Raw genomic sequence first — 17,405 nt, 5'->3', positions numbered from 1 at the left:
CCTTTGGAATAATAATAATAATAATAAAAAAAAAAAAAAACAGGCCTTTCTCTGGGCCAGTGGATTCACTGGCTATTGTGAAGATATGATAATTATTGTTTGCCTGCCTTCCCTCCCCCGCTCGCCATATTATTCAAGGGAGCTCAGCAAACCCCTGGGGATGTCTTGGAAATGAAGCGATTTTGAAGGGAGTAAGAAAGAGGCAGAATCCAATGCACTGGTGTGTGAGAAGGGGACTGTTATTGAGACAAGTACCAGTTACATGCTGACCTTGTCCAGTATCAACACTGTTTTCTTTTTTTTTTCTTTTTGTACACACAGTTACAATGGACTTCCATTCAAATCACTGAGAAACAGCACACACTATAATAACGCCAACATGAATGCTCATAGACCCCTGCCATCTTTTCTTTTTTCCCCCTTATAGAATTACTCCATAGAAAACATACAAATTTATTCTCCAATTTCTCATAAAGAGCTGAGCGCTATGAATATTTATCAGTGTATCTAGTTTCCCGAACAAAGAAGACGTGGAGAAATAACCTCGTGGAAAATTATGGCTGGCATAAATTTGAAATAATGCGATTCCTTCAAATAAATATTTGTGATTGATAGTTTAATTTTGAACAGAGACACAAAGAAATATATAATACTTCATACAAAATTATGGCTACTATCATATTAGTGATGGAATGTCTCTGGATTCGTCGTCATGGCCGAGCAAAAAAAAAAAAAAAAAAGAAGAAAAAAACTCAAACATTAAATTACTTTTCCTATCGTGAGCTGCAAAACAACTTTCCAAGAAGTCCATGTCGACAGGTTTTTTTTGTTTTTTTTTCTTCAAAAGCGGTTGATTTGTAAGCAAAATACAAATAAAATTAAATCGCTGCTATCGTAACTCATAAAAAAGTATAAAAGAGCAGAAATGCACTATGTGATATAGCAATCCACAGGTCGTTTAACAATGTTTTAATTAAAGCCTCACATATTAAAACTTTACAACAGGTGATATGAAAAATGTACAACATTTTCTTTTTTTTTCCTCCGCAGGGACTTCTGTACAGCTGGCAAAAATACCTCCGATGCCTTTTTCACTTGGCTTTTGGCAGTGCAACAAACTGGCTCTGCTTGTGTTACTGTTTTTTTTTCTCCCCGTTTTTAAAACAATGACGGTATCAAGGAGCAGAGTAAAAATACATCAATCCCCAAACCATCTGCCTTGATCCGGAAATTTGTATTTACCATAAAATATCCCCTTTGTTACACAAAATAAAAACATAATTTAATCGTTAAACATCTGAAGTAAGAACAAATAGATTAAAGAAGAAGTTTTTTTTGGAGGGGGTGGGGTGGTGGTGGTGGTGGTGGGGGGGCGCCAGTTACACACTTTTGGGCAAAAAATCATCTGGAGGGTCGATTACTGAATAAAGGAGGCTTCGTCTCTCCCCACTCTACAAAACATGTACAGCAGATTACAGCTACAGTTCGAGGATGTGATGACATAAATGATTTATGGCAGTCTCTGTCTCAGTCTGTTCAGTCGTTCATCCAGAGATCTTTTATTTTCAGTTCCCCGTATTCCCCCTCGTGACATTGTCTGCGTTTGCGACATGGCTGCAGCGTGTTCAAATATCACTGGGCGCTCCGACGTGATGATTCGATCAGCCATTTCCTCCATGCCATTGTTGAACAGTCACATCTGTGAGAACGATGGGTGAAAGAGAAAGGTTGGAGTAAAGAAAGTCTCGCTATATACTGGCCAGTGTGGGAACAAAGACTGATGTGTGGGTTTACTGGTTTCCAGCAAGGATCCTGTGAGTCACTCAGTCCAGGCGAGAGCTGATAGAAATCCTTTTTCTTGAAAACGCATTCAAAATGTCCTTCTGCTGCGCTGAACTGACCACTCAGGTCTCATAAATAAAGCTTTATTGTTAAATAAAACAGTGAAAGACACACGTCTTTCAACGTGTTGTGTGCCCAGTCAGTTTTAATTGACAACTGAAAGACCTCACAAACAAACAAATAAACAATCACTGGGTGTTCACCCTAACAGGCTTCTGTTGCAGCTACGCCGCCGACAGAAATAACCCAGTTAACACGTTAACCCCCTGTACACGCGTGTGCATATCCGTCTATAACAATGGACAAGTTCTTTGTATAACATTCTAATTCTTACACACTTCTTAAGTGCAACTTAGAAAAGCAACGTGGAATGATGCTTTTATTCTATTCCTGTTCTTTGAGATAGGATTTCCATTTGGCTCAGTAGATGCTGACCTGGGACAGGACCTGGGCATGGGCCTGGATTTGGGAGGGGTGTGGTTGCTGCTGTGGGGCCGACTGGGGGCTGCCGAGGGACCCGGAGCCTCCCACTGAATGTGGTGTACCAGGAGAGTGCTGGGGTGGAGAACACTGGGACTGGTGCTGCTGCTGCTGCTGCTGCTGTTGTTGTTGCTGCTGGAGATGTTGAATCTGCTGCTGATGCAGCTGATGCTGCATCTGCATGTGCTGCAGCTGCATCTGCTGTTGCTGCTGCTGTTGTTGTTGCTGCTGCTGCTGATGCTGCTGCTGATGCTGATGCTGATGCTGCTGCTGCTGTTGCTGCTGCTGCTGCTGCTGCTGCATGTGGTGCTGCTGCAGCTGTTGCTGGAGGTGGTGTTGGAAATGCTGATGCTGCATCTGCTGCTGGATTTGCTGGTGATGCATCTGCTGCTGCTGCATCTGATGGTGCTGGAGGTGCTGCTGCATCTGCTGCTGCTGCTGGAGCTGCTGCATGGCATGCTGCTGCACCGGTTGCATGGGAGGGCTCATCTGAGACACCGCTGTGGACTGGGCACCTGCCACCATGCCCCCTCCGGCACCCATCTGGCCGAGCATCTGCGGGGGCATCCCGGAGGACATGTTCGGGTGGGAGACCGTAACCGAGGTCACGATCTGATTCCCTCCTAGTCTCATCTGCAGAGGTTTTGGGGCAATGGCCCGTGGGAGGGCTTGTTGGAGGGCCTGGGCAGCTGCTGACATGGAGGGGTGCTGGTTGAGGGGTGAAGGCAGCACAAGGCCTGGGGACAGACTGGTGGAGGCCAGGGTCTGCTGTACCGAGCGGATAGTCTGGGCCTCAGCTGATTCTGCTGCAGCCTGGAAGGAGAAAAACACCAAAACAAAAAGTTTTTTTTCCCTCTGACTACAAGTTTCCTCGATAGTTCCTATACCTCAAATTCCTTCAGTTATTTCTGTCATTGCAAAAGAGCTCTCTGCAAATTCACAGTTAATACATTACAAATTCAATTCACTTTTCAGTCAAATTCACACATTTGTCAGGTGAAAAGAAGAAACAGTTTCTCACCTTGGAAACCAGGCTGGCGCGGTACGCAGCGAGGGCTTTTAAATATTCTTTCTTTGCAGCTTCTGTTTTGCTTTTGTAAACCTGTGATGACACAAAGGTATGTGTGAATAGACAAATAAAACTTCTCTTTAATTAGCGATAATTTCAGACCAAAGGCAATATGGAGTGCATTACACAGTTCTCATACTATATATACACATTTGCGTCCTTCTTAAATCTGAATCTCTGACCAGCTAACTTTCTGTAATGATGAAACTTTGTAGTACCTGCTTCTGCTCCTCTCCCAGGCCGTCCCACATGGAGGCCACAATCTTGGACACCTCTCCGAAGGTGGCGTTGGGATTCTGACCCTTAATAGCAGCCTGGGTGTCTCTGAAGAACAGGGCGTAGGCTGACACTGGCTTCTGAGGCTCATTGGGATCCTTCTTCTTCTTCTTCTTTGGAGTCTTGGGCTTCTTTGCGGGATCTATGGGGGCGGGTCGCTTTTCACCAATGACCTGCAACGATTGAGATAAAGAAATTGAGAAAAACGTCTTCTACAACCGCAGGTCGTTTATTAACTGAACGACTTCTAACTTTGCTCACCCGGTTGCCTTCTTCCTGGTCGTCCTCGTTGATGGAGCTGGAGGGAGACGGCGTGGCCGACTTGCTGGCGGGCGGTGACGGGGAAGTGTGGGTGATGTTGGGCCCGGCCATGTTTAGGCTCAACTGTGCGTTGAGTTGGGATTGGTTGATGGTGGTCAGCTGATTCCTTGATAACATCCCGTTGGGGCTGTTCATGCTGATGATGGACTTCATCACCATGGCCGGGTTGGGTGGGTACTGGCGCAGATGGCCTGGACCGACATTCTGCAGAAGGAATCGATACAAAAGCTTGTTAAGAAAATAACAATCAAACATAATATATCATTGATCCCTTTCCCTCTGCTGTCACGCTTCGCTTCAGGCAGGGGTGGGCGAGCTGATGATTTTGATCACGTCCGTTCCTGAAAGCATCTACAATCTAGTCTTCGGGCGTATTGTAGAAAACACAATATTTAACGTCCCCTTGCTGCTGTTTCCAAACTTGACAGACCTTCACTGACCAGCAGTGAAATGCTTCGTAAACACACCAATAGAGCGACGTAGCCAACTAGATGGTTATGCTGTTTGGATGAATTACCTCACACGGCTCTTCCTTGGGCAACTTCTCATTCAGCGTGAGATATACCTAGCACTGATACATCTTGCAGACATTGGCATGAATTACGTTGGAAAGATTGGGAAGACGTTGGTGAAACATCGACCAAATGCTCGACAACGGCCTGACAAATAGATGTTACGTTGGAAAGAGCGGTTTGCTAAGTGGGAAGACGTAGGCGAGATGTCAGCATTTGGTCCATGTCCCAATTTGCAAACGCTCCCTAGACCACATACTTACAAAGCAACTTGAACTAGTCCGGCCTCTGTTTGCAAAATATATCAGTATCCTTAATGCAATATTTGTTTCAATGGTGCAAGAAGACCGCAGTTTAGATGGTGGACATAAATCATGACATTATTCTTTGCAACATCGCTCGACCCTACCTTGAGGTGCTGCCTGCATAGACTTGCGCCTCATTCCTCCATCTCAAAGACATCTCTGTATTCGCTGAGACACTCTACTGCCCAGTGCACAAAGCTCAAGAGGCTGTATCTCTTTACCAAAGAGGAAATCGGGTCATTGGATTCTGTGGATTGTTATGTGGCAGATCACATGTCACAATGTCCTGGGTCTTAAATGTCTCTATTACAGGCCATGATAAATTATCTTGACACCCGAGAAGCCAAATTTATAAGACCGTAATAGATGGCCACACAGCTCAGTTGATTCATTTCAGAACTCTATTGTATGGAAATCTGTGACACAGCTTTTGACTGCCCGGTCCCTGGAGGGGGAACAGTGGACTCACTTCCCTGCACTGTGGCACATAACTTCAAATGCCACAATAAAAAGACTGAGCAGCGGTTTGCATGCATGCAGCTACATGTCAGTTTAGTTTGAGGCGGCCACAAGCCTATATGCTTTGGTGTAACATTACTGTAAGGTTATTACTCTGTGAAAGAGGCACCTTTCATAGATCATGTTTGACTGCCAAATAGTGGGAGAAAAAAAAGCCAAAAACTTCTATATAATCAACTCCATAAATCAACTGGCTGAAGGAATGAAGCTTAAGAGCTTTGGACAGGTCCCCTCCCTCCCGCTATCGAGGGTATAATGTAATAACATTTTCAAAATCTCTTTCACTTTTTTCCTGGTTGAAGCATTTGGTTCTTGAAAGAGTCTCAGAGAGGGGTTGCAGGTAACATGTTTGCATTGATTGTGCCGAGGATGAAATTACAAGGACTGCCAGCTCCCCAGAGGTAAGACTGATCAGAGAGCCAGCAGAGCTGACATGGAACAGAGGAGGGGGGACGTGAGCGCAACAGAAAAGGTGATTTGTTCTCCCTGGGCACATCCATCTGGTATTCAGCAGCACAAACCCAATCTCTCCCAACATCAACACATCATAAACCCACACACCTGGCTTTATTGAAAGAACCTTATGAATGCCCGTCTTCAAAAACAATATTGTAACACCGTTTCAAACAGAAACATATTGGATCTACAATCCATTTCTTTCTCATATGCCACGTCTACTGCTTATCATAAATACAATCTGAGCAGTGAGAGCGGCTTTATATTTACATGTGCGAGGACGATTGTGCAAAAGGCTGGTGGGGGGGGGGAGGGAATTGAAGATGTATTGATGCGATTCTTTAAATGTGGGAGCTTTTCACTTTTTTTTTGCAAATAAAAGCTGCAATAAACAAGCCAGTGACCAAACGACTGTGATTTACATATCTGCGGCCCGCCATGTTCCGAGTGCCATTGTCATCTTCATTACTGCGAACACGATGGCTCGCAGTTTGCACTCTGCTCGCTGCGAACATCAAAGACGCGCACACTGAGCTCATTAGTCGTGGCCATCTGTATAATAACACTTTTGCTCGATCCCAATGATGCAGTTTTGACTTAGAGCAGCGGCCCATTCTGCCATTTGTTTGGAATATGGTGATTTCTTTCTAAATAGCCTTTGGATGTTGTGCATTTAAGAAAAAAAAATGAAAGAAAAAAAAAAAAACACACACTGATGACCACAGTTAAACACTCGATGATATCACATTCAACAGCCTGCTAAATGTCTTATTTTTATGACACAATACAGCCATAACCGGGGCAGAAGCAAATTTGTTTTTCTTTCACTCCCGTGTTCACAAAAGAGCGGCGGCGGTTATGTCAGCGAAGCGCCGCCATTAGCACGACTGATTTGAATGAAAAAGATAACAGCTAATAACACGCTAGTGAAAGAAATCATCTTAACAGTCGCCTTGATTGTGAGTATGAATCCGGTGCGAGGGTGTTTATTTATGTTCCTCTGCCTTTCGCATTTGCATTTTGATTGCAGCATTGTCAGCAGTCACAGCAGAGATCCGACTAGATATTTTGATAGTCATCGTAAATCTGCAAATAAGTCCTTATCTTGAGTGCACAGTGGCCAGATGTGCCCTCCTCAGGTCGGCGCGTCGAGGTGCCGCCTGTGTTCGCACGTCAGACGAGAAGCTGAAATCTACGTCACGATCAATAAAGGTTTTTTTATTTTTTTTTTTTTATTTAATGGAAAATTCATTTTTTTATTATTCCCCATTGTGTTGCTTTGAACGTGAGAGCTGAAAGGTGGCGACAACATCGTTCCCTCAACAGTATGCTGCAAACAGGGGGAAAAAAAAAAAAAAGCTTGTTTTCGACATTAACGTTGGCCTCATCTACACTTAACACAGCAAACACTCCACACAGAGCCACGCAACATGTTCTGAAAAACCAGCAGATGAGGGGGGGGAAAAAAAATACAAAAATACCACTGCCAATGTTGTGAAACCCTTTCCACAATAAACGCGCGGCCAATAAACACAGCAGCTGGACTCTAAATGCAACATTATGCATTCGCTATGTGATAAAAATCTCAACACTGATGTCAGTGAAAAGCAGGATCCAGTCTGTTCTAAGAGATATTGGAAATCAGAATTTGGGCAGAATGTATGAACAGTGGCACCATGTACTGAGCTGTAACAGGCTGAAAAGAATGTTAACAAGTTCAATTTCCATTCAATCAATGCCAGAGCTCTTGGAAATGTTCCATGGCAGGAGAGGGGTAAAATCATCTATATGGTAATTATAAGGATGAATCCCCCAGTAACTTTCGCCAGCATGAAAGGTCAGTCCTATTAAAGATAGTTTATCAGTGCTCTGCACATATTCCTTTACTCGCCTTCTAAACGGGCACATCATTTTATTTTTTTTTCCTCCACTTTCAGCAACCTGCTGAAAGTCTGTGCTTAAGCCAAATGAGAAAAATGGAATTCTGAATGCCGGTAAAGGCTATAATAGCATGAAGATAAATTGTTTTTCTTTCCTCTGCCCTGTCTCAGTCAAACACACTTCTCTGTCATTCTCGCTCTGTGGTGTGCAAACTCAGTCCATCTTTCTCCCCCAACCTCTAACCCACACTTAAAAACAAATCTCTCCCTCCCCCCTCCCGCTCGGACTGAGAGGCCAGTGGGTTCCCTCCCCTCGGTCCCGTACAGCCACTGACCCATACCCCCTTTTCCACCATTCCTCCTGATGCATTATGGGTATTTAAAACTTGTCCAACATGACATCATTTCATTTTGAGAGCTGCCTGAGAAAAGTAAATTACAGAATCAATCATGCAGAAGGTCAAGCTGAGACTTCATTACAAGTATTGCATGCCTGCATGAATATCTTTCATTTCTGACTGACCCAATATGTCACAATAGCTGTCTGTCGAGGGAGAGAGAGAGAGAAAAAAAAAAGAAACGGAGCGGGGGAAAAAAAAAAATCCACTCTCTTAAATTGATGTACAACTCATGTCAGTGCTTCTTGGCTTGGAAGGGAGATAAGAGGGAAGTGTAGAAAAACATGCTTTCTGCTACAGTGCGCACATTTTCCATTTAATTCAGGATATAGAGGTTTTTTTGACCGGTCAAAAACTGAGGCTATTATACTCTGTGGCAATCTACACAACATCAAGGCATATCAATTCATGTGAACAACAAACTACAAATAGCTTTCTCGGCCTCGCTTTCATCTTGCATGATGCATGCGCTTGCAAACACCCCGCGTGGTGTGAGATGTTAGCGCGTCTTTGCTGCTTGTACAGCCGATGGTATGTGAAACAGCTAGATGGTAATGAAAAATATATAATGCATCACCACGTAGGGGTAAATGTGATAGGACAGCGGGGCTCATATCTCCTAAATATTGATTTTAACATCTAATCCAACTAGTTGACTCCTGTCGGTTTCCAATCCAATCACAGGGGACATTTCAGTGCATGCTTACATGTGTCAAGAAAAAAAAGCTAAAATGTGGTGAAGGCACCAGGTGTTTTTTGAAATAGAACCCAGAGACCCTCGCTGTGCAGCGGGGAGAAAATCGAGAAGAAATTGTGAATAAAGCAATACTGGCAGCTCTAACTCCAGTACTATTTGGCACTATTGAGATTCAATCACAAATCAGGAGGACACATGCTGGGAGACAAAAATGAGAGTCAGAAGCTTGTTAGGAGAGCAGATTAAATAAATAATGACTTCAGATTCAGGGCTTGCCAGGCACATTGCAGCTGAGAGAAAAAATGTATTTTCTCTTTGTAGAAGCCCGGCGTCTGTGGCCAATTTGCGAGACATACGCTGAACGTTATGGGGGAGAGGAATTAGCAGAACACTTGGCGATGTGATGACATGGAAGAAGCTTTTTTTTTTTTTTTTTTTTTTTTTTTGAAAATAGCCCAGGTATATTCACTGGCTCGCTTTCTCACCAAGTTGTGATAACAGACATGCTTTCGCGCGCACTAAATATTCTCCAGCAGTCGGCTCGTATACAGAAAAGAAAACCAAAGACGAGTGTTTGGGAAATATGAGCACGGAGGCTTGATGAAAAATGTAATTGCAGAAGTGCACGGTTTATTTGTTTGCCCCTGCAGCCATAACAAATAACACGGAATGTAATCATGTATATAAGGTTGTCATTCCTTTATCAGTGCGCTGACAAAATGACAAAACACCTCTCTTAGGGCCTCCGTAAATCACTGTCTCTGTATGGAAACACTGCGAACAGCGCCGCTACTTATCTCGTTTATAAGTTGCGTTCGCCTAAAAAAGCCGCAGATGAATAGAGTTTCTATAGGCACAAGACTTTTGTGGATCAATCCCATTTGCAGGAAAAAATGAAGGGCCAACCGCGAGCCGTCCCCGGCCGTACAATGTGCGATGACTGATAAGGAGTGAGTGGTGTGCCGACGACAATGCCACGAGGCAAGGAGCAGAAACCCACATTCTCTCCCTCCGTTTTTTTAATAGAGTCTCGGCACAATCAGAGACATGAGCCATGCAAATGGCGTTAAAGAGGAATAATGTTTGAGAATCAAATCTAATCCTCCAGCAAGTCGTGAGAACAGTCAGGAATGTAATTGTGTCAAGGTTCCGTTTCTTCCAGATGTAGAAAGCTTAACTGACCATGAAATGAAAATTCTTTAGGCAAAAGCCTTCTGGGGGCTCACTTACTGTATGCGGGCGGAGATATTTTAAAAGCCGCAATTATTTTACATGCCAGAAGCAGAGAAGCAGGAAAAAAAAAGAGCTGTAAAATTTTATGGCCTCTTTCTCATATGGAATGTAAATAAATATCGATACTATCAGTGATGGGCGGGCGGGCGGGGGCGAGTCTGAAACACATTTCATTTATTCACTCAGTTATAATGACCTTGTCTTAATGGAATGTGATCCGCGGTACACAAAGCAAAACTCAACATCATCATCATCTCTCCCGCTCGTGCCTTTGTCCTTTCCTTTTCTTCTCCCCCCAAATGAATCTTCCATTTCTTCTTTTTTTTGTAATAGGTCTGTAAGACAACTAGTCAGCCAGTGACATTTCCATTTTTCCTCCTCAATGCTCCTATGATTGTGGCATTTTGAAAATGCCTTTCCACCCCGAGACAACAATCTAACAATCTATAGCACATAACAGCATCAACATAGAGAGACTGATTACTTTGTGTGCCGTTTGCACCAGAGGAAAGAAAAGGACCGAGCTAAAAATATATCCGTCCAGTCCTTCCCTCCCGGTAAGGGTAACCTCTCTGTGGCACAAAGACAAAGCTGATCCTGAACTTCCAAACAAAGCGCGCGTCTTTTCCTGAAGACCTCGTGTGACATTGGACAGAAGCATGCCTCAGCATTTGCAGCACACACACACACACACAAAAAGAGAGGCTTCTGGAGGCAACATGAATTAAATATGAGCATGTGAAAACTGTGGCACTTTTGGGTCCCATTTTCACCGTCCTTCTGGGGCTGAATACGCTTTGTACTCTAACACCTGTGATCTATTCACATCTGCTCACCTTACAGGGGGGGGGGGGGGGGGGGGGGGGGATCATCCGCACTCTGATTTAGAAAAAAAAAAAAACATAATATCATGACATTTACTCAATGCGATCATATACCTCCCGCGTTGTAAACAAGGCCAGATGCTGGGCCAGATGCACTGACAACAGGAGGCGGACAAAAACGCTGAAGGTGACATTACAGGTTCAGTAAAAGGGGCTCATTTAAGGACTGTATGCTTCTGATATTAGAGGTCTCCGGTAGTATGCATTCATGAATCATGTCCTTTGGTTTGGGCGCACCACCGTAAACCACATCTGGAGCTGCAGCTACAAGTAGCACACGTACTGGAGGAGTGCTTCTGTAGGATTAGTGTTTGTTGACATTACTCTAGTTGCAGAAAATAAAATGGATTTCTTCCGATTCTTGATTTACTAGCGCTGTATATGCTTCGCGGTGCTCACCACAGGTTGGCCGTTGTTGACAGGCATCCCTTCCTGGTCCATCATGTTGCGTGAGATGGTAATAGAGGGCAGATCCAGGCTCTGAGGCGGGAATTGAGGGATTAAGGGACCCCTGTGTGGGACTGGAGGCTCTGGCATGACTGGATAAGGTGAGTCCACTTCCGACAGACCCATGCCGGACTCCGTCTCAGGTGGAGGTGTGATGGGGGGAATCTCGAACTCCTCGTCTCCCAAGCTGGGCGTATGAAAAGTCTGCGAAAGGAGGAGAAGAAGGAAGAAGTCATGAAATCCGGGCAACACAAAACAGCCGGCGAGCGTTCGCTGAGGTAAGCCTTATCTCACATGCCGGAAGGAAACCTTCGGGGATTAAATCAGACAACTTTGTTTAAGAGAGGGAGTGTTTTTTTTTTTTTTTTTAGCGGAGTGGTAATACACTTGTCTGTAAGTGCACTAAGATGTAACATTTCCTAAACCTATTAAAGTCCACTTTGAGGGAAAAAAGAAGGGAAAAGGCGAGCGCGGAAGAAGAAGAAGTAGAAGAAGAAGAAGAAGAAGACGTCAAAAGCAAAAATATCAAGCAGCAATCACGGGAGAGAGAGAGGATACATGATAAAAGCCCTTAATCTTGAGGATGGAAGATGTTGGGTTGAAGTGCAGTGAAAATACACGTCACAGGGAGATGGGTTTAAAGAACATTTTCAAAGATTATTACGCTTGGCCAGAAGTGTTTCTTTTTGTTCCCCTTGCCTGCACCCTTAAATCTGCTCATCAAACAGCCTAATCCTTCTGCCTTTCGAATTAAAGCTTTTGGTCACACTTAATTTGCTTATGCGCCTTCTTGGAGATGGGACTGTTCACCTACTTGGGTCTTGTTTTCATCTGCACATTGCATTAAAGCTACCCTCTGGAAAGCCAATATATTCATATGCTCACAATGACCACGCCGCGGGCCCGCATACATGCGGCCGAACACAGGGCCGAAAAACAGCGTGCTATCCGAGGCGCTGGGTTTGGCTGCCGCCGCTGCTAAGTTACCGAGAGACCTCTTCAAAAGCGCGGGTCTCCTGCTAAAAGTGACACGATTTTAACTGCTAGCACTTGGCATGCTGCTTGAATGCACAGCAGCATGAAGCTACAAATCAGGTTAAACTCTCAGCATTATTGGGTTTGTTGAACAGCATGTGAAATGAAACCAAAAAAAAATGTTTTTAAAAATGGAGCCAGCTCTCTTCAAAAAGCTAAAGTGGAAACACAAAAAGTAAGAGCTCCAAGCTTGATCTCAGACACTGACTGTCTTGGCCTTGGGTCACTTTTAAAGTTTGAAACCTGGCTCGAGTGACCTCGTCAACTAGTCGAGACTTCATGCAATCCTGACAACCTCAAAATAATTGGCTTGGAGGGAGTAAAAAGGCATTTATAGCAATTGGAAGAGGCACCCATGAATCTCCTGCAGGCTGATTTTTCACCTTTTTTTTTTACACACCTGCGTTTCATTTTCAACGGGATTGTGAGTCCTGGAGACGATCGTGCCGCACTTTTGTCGGATAAACCCGTCTCCTTTGAAAGGGGAGCTGGTTTTTATCACCCTCTCTGTTCGATCACGCTTGACAAACATGACAACATTAGAGCTTTTCGTTATGGGTAAAGCATCATCTCATGGCTTCAAACTCTTACCCCAACAGAGGTTTGAAGTTCTGCTCACCTCAAACTGTGTTTTAGGTCAAAACTCTCTAAAACTCTTCGGTTTCTGCGTATCTGTGGTGACATGTAAAACAGAGGAATAAGGGAAAGATGATGCTCATTCATGCTTTGCATATTGACCATGAGCACCTGAAACAACAACTGCCAACTTCCAACTAATTTCAGTTCGGTTAGCACTGCTAGGCCGCGTGCCAGAAACCTCTCTTATTTCCGCCTTTTATGAAACTGACCGAATCGCCTCCTTACTAGAGTTGTGTTGTCACTCGATCTCAACTTCACTACTGAAGAAATGATTCTCATCAGCTAAGGTATCGGTACTGGTACCAAAAACTACTGATACAGAAGCCATACAGAAATGTGTTACATTACTATGAATAAATGATTAGTTAGCTACTAGTGTTTGTGTTTTGAAGGTGTTGTTGCCAAAGGAGAAGAAGCTCAGAATGTTCTTCTCTGGTATTTGATGCATTGCTGATATAGACTGTATCACCAACTACTGGCCCGGCCAGCATGTTTGAGTGTTTGTATTCTGAAAGTGTACCTACGTCGTTGTTTTTGTTCGATGAAGGGTGAAAACATCCACTCAGAAATACATCTATGTTAGGGCAAGAGTTGCACGGCTGCCAGCAGAGCCAACTCTAGTCAACAGCAAAGCTAACCAGGCATGTCTTCCCTGTCTTCGTCTTTGTGTCTCCGGTAGAGGATAGAATAACAGAAGGGAGACAACGGAGAGAATATGCCAACACAGCCCCTTGATTAGGGAGTATTAATGTTCCCCGTGCTTGCTTTAGCACACAGACACTTGAAACTAATTCATTGCCTACTCAGGGCAGCTGTCTTGACAAGCACTGATGAATTCCAGTGGCAGAGGAAGCTAATAGAGTTTTCATCTCCCCCTTTCCTTTCTCTCTTCCTGCTCCCTACCAATGTTTCACTTTTCAGTGCTTGTTTCACAGCTAGAGAATCAGTTCTCCTTTCACAAGGAGCTAAGGTCATATTCATCACAGCCCCGGCCTCTGGCTCGCAGAGTGCCGAATAAATCACCAGCACCTTCAGTAGGAGCCATTTACTCCGAGTCCTCTGCTGTCATAGCATGCTTCAGTCCACTCAAAAAAAAAAAAAAACAACAAAAAAAACGCTGGAACTGAGTTCACAATAAGGCCTGTTCGGCGGCATGTGACACCGGCGTTCACAGAAAACAAATACTAAACGAAACCGTCGCGAGTCACGGACAGAACGTTCCAGCAGCACGTGGGAAAGATCGAGGACTGTTCTTCATCACGGCCTTCATTCATCTCGTTCTCCCGTGGAGCGGGGTCAACCTCCACGCCAGCCTTGAGATCTACGGTCTCATCTGTATCATATCATGTGCTGTCTGAAAAACAGTGGCACACTATCATAATCTCTCTGAGGGGAAAAAAGTAGCGGTGCTGTCATGCTCTCGCCTCGTCCGGTACAGTCAGATACACTGCAGGCCGTGTTACTCCGGCCACATTTATCCACATAAGCCCCTTGCAGGAATGCTTCTGAGGAAGGAAACATATCACTTGCATTCTCCTGCTCTTGCTCCACCACGGGCACTATTTGCTGATGTAAGTAGGTTTCCTTTGGTGTTACACTGTGCAAGGTAAACCAGGGCAGAACTATATAGGCCAACTTGGATCCTATAGGCTGGCGCGGTGTGGCCTGGATTACAGAGCCAACCCAGAGATTTGAGATGTCAAAGGAGAGGGTTGGCTGAGGTGAGCTCCACTTTTGTGGGAGTACTGCACAAGCATGACTTTGACCTTTAAGCAAAACACAGACATGTACTTGGACGAGAGGAATGCTAGTGTTTAGTGCCTGATAAACAGAGTGGAAGCAGAGGATAGGAAGAGAAAGAAATGACTGTGGGGGAGGGATGACGGGACGAGATGAGTATCAAAGATTGTGCTTGTGTGCATTGCCTCTCTTTGTTAATGATGATACGAATTAACATCTGCACCACGGGCACTGATAATGGAGACATGGCGTTTGTGTCTCATTTGTGGGGTATGGAAGATGTCAGCTGTCGGCCAAGAAAAGGGCCTTCTCCCCGGGGAGGAGGTGCCAGATTTTACTGGAACCCACAGAGTGTTACAGTGTTGCACACTGTCTAGTGTCATTTCACATAAAGCCAGTCTAATTCTGCACCAGGAGCAGCTTAGGGGGCTCTGATCGGAGATTAAGAGATGCACAATCCACTTTCTTTGCATCACCAGCCTGATTATCCATTTAAATTGTTCTGAACGGCTCAGCAGAGCCAAGTGCCAAGCCAGATGCTGGCTTGGGATGTGCAGGCATGTTACATGTTAAAGGGCGGGCAACAGAGAGAGGGGGGAGAGTGGAGTGTGTGTGTGTGTGTGTGTCTTTTCCATTGGCAGCCACAGGGTCCAGTGGTATGAGGGCAGAGCCAGGGCTTGTAACAGAGAGGCCTGATGCACCCGACATGATCATCCTGAGCCGATGTGTGGGAAATCTCCATGTCTTAGTGGCTATTAGAGGTGGTAAACCTGGACCAAACTGCACTGTGCTGCCAATGTTTCTTAATTGTATTCAGCCCGAGAACAATGTCTGAGGTTCAGCCACTATGTCGGCATACAAATATATCACTAATAATCCAAATGACCTGATTATGCACCACAGTACACTGCAGAGCAACGCTTCGAGTTAAATGCTAACTTCACGATGCTAACCTGCTCACAACAACAATGCTAACTTCTAATGATATTTCATTTGTATCACCATCTTAGTTAGCTTGTTAGCATGCTAACGTTTGAAAATCGGCACAAAATACAAAGTAAGGCTGATGCTCAGGAGAATCACGTTACCCTCGCAGGTAAATAGTCATAAACCAAAGTATTGAATATGTTAAAATGCCGACTTGATGGTGTGGCTGGATGAAAAGTCACGGAGTTCATCAAAGTAATCATGGTACAATCCTCCCAATAATTGAACAGACATTTCTTTATGAGATCACAAATGAGATCAGGGAATCACAAAAGTTAAAATCACCTGGGAACCATGACTATTTGTACGAAATGTTGTGCCAATCCATCCAGCAGATAATAGCGATATTTCAAGGGCAGGGATAAGGGAAAACTTTCATTTTACTACTGATACATGCACCAAACTTAATTATCATGACACAGCTCAAAAAACTAAAATGTCACCCTCATTGTGGCGCGAGAGGAAAAGTCAGAGGATCACCAACTTTCTTTGGCTTCATGTTTTGGGGAACAAAAATATCTATACAAAAATGTACAACAAAGTGTTTCAGTGAATTGTCCCTTTTCTTTCCCGGTGTTTTATCCCTGTGCTGTTCTTTAAACATCAGGACAAAGAGCAAGCAAAAGCTTTTCAGGCAATATTCCCAGTCCTTCAATAAACGTAGTAATGCAATTCACAGATGCAATAACCAAGACTTGTTAAAGGCAGCAGCATGCAATTACTGCATATAATAGGCCTCAGAATCAATACAGGCAGGACTGAGGATCCAGTTTCAAATATCTAGACAGGCAGAGTGCAGCTACTCAAATGACAACATCAACCATGGCACCCCTAATCAACATTATTTCAAATTTGGATCATTTGTAGTCCATTTCTACATATTTATAGTTCATTACACGTCTCTAATTTAATTGGGAAAGTAAAGTGATACATCTGAGTGGAACACAATCTCAGAGTACAGTATCCCTTTCCCTGAGGGAAGCAGTCAAGCTTTCCCTGCTAGGATGTACGCTTTACCAGGCACACCAAGGTCATCTTATCTCATCCTCTAAGTGCATAAGGTAAATGATACATCGGCCATCTAAACAGCAAACACAGGTCTGCTGGTCTAATGTACAAGCAATCTGCCTCATAGACAGTACGTACCCTGTGCAATTGTTTTAATAAACAGTATGTCTTGTGCAGACAGATAGTAGCCGGATGTAAACAGGTTTATATTGCGCTTTAAAGCATTGTGGCAATGTTTATAGTGCAGAGACAGCGACTTGTCCAGCAACAAGTGTCTCCACACACTGTAATACTGCATATAATAAGTAAAAGTGTAGTCTTCTTATTTCAAAAGACAGAAATAACACATTGTTTTTGTATATTTTGCTGTGAAAGACTTACTTGGCCTGGTGGTGGTAGCGGCTAATGCTAATGTTAGCAAAATATATTATATTATTGTTGTATCATACTTGTGTAACAGCAAAGCGGACAGGAAGTTAGCTAAAACAACGACAACACCTACACAAGCTTTAAATCAAACCAATCAATCACTTTCTTCATTTAAAACACAACAGGTGTTTGGAAGAAAAAGTCATTCAAGCTATCAAATTTCACCTTGCTGAAGCTAGCTGAAGCTAAGTGCTGATGCTAACTTACATAACCCTACTGTCTTAGGAACAACATGGAAGTCACAAAAC

At 43.9% G+C, this 17,405-nt stretch overlaps 1 protein-coding gene across 1 annotated transcript in view; it reads right to left on the bottom strand.

Moving 5' to 3' along the window:
- Positions 1 to 218: 218 nt before the first annotated feature.
- The window catches only part of tox3 (TOX high mobility group box family member 3), a 42,709-nt gene continuing 25,522 nt past the window's right edge, over positions 219 to 17,405 (bottom strand). Inside the window, exons 3-7 of the mRNA XM_030415436.1 lie at positions 11,272 to 11,523; positions 3,929 to 4,192; positions 3,610 to 3,840; positions 3,344 to 3,424; positions 219 to 3,135 (exon numbers count right to left, since the gene is read on the bottom strand). Of these exons, the coding sequence (XP_030271296.1) occupies positions 2,263 to 3,135; positions 3,344 to 3,424; positions 3,610 to 3,840; positions 3,929 to 4,192; positions 11,272 to 11,523 (1,701 nt within the window). The 3' untranslated portion in view covers positions 219 to 2,262. The remainder of the gene's footprint in view (positions 3,136 to 3,343; positions 3,425 to 3,609; positions 3,841 to 3,928; positions 4,193 to 11,271; positions 11,524 to 17,405) is intronic.

The sequence above is a fragment of the Sparus aurata genome, chromosome 4 (genome assembly GCF_900880675.1).
Source record: "Sparus aurata chromosome 4, fSpaAur1.1, whole genome shotgun sequence".
NCBI lineage: Eukaryota > Metazoa > Chordata > Actinopteri > Spariformes > Sparidae > Sparus > Sparus aurata.
Note: the sequence above shows the minus strand (reverse complement) of the source record. Positions and strands in the feature narration are given on the sequence as shown.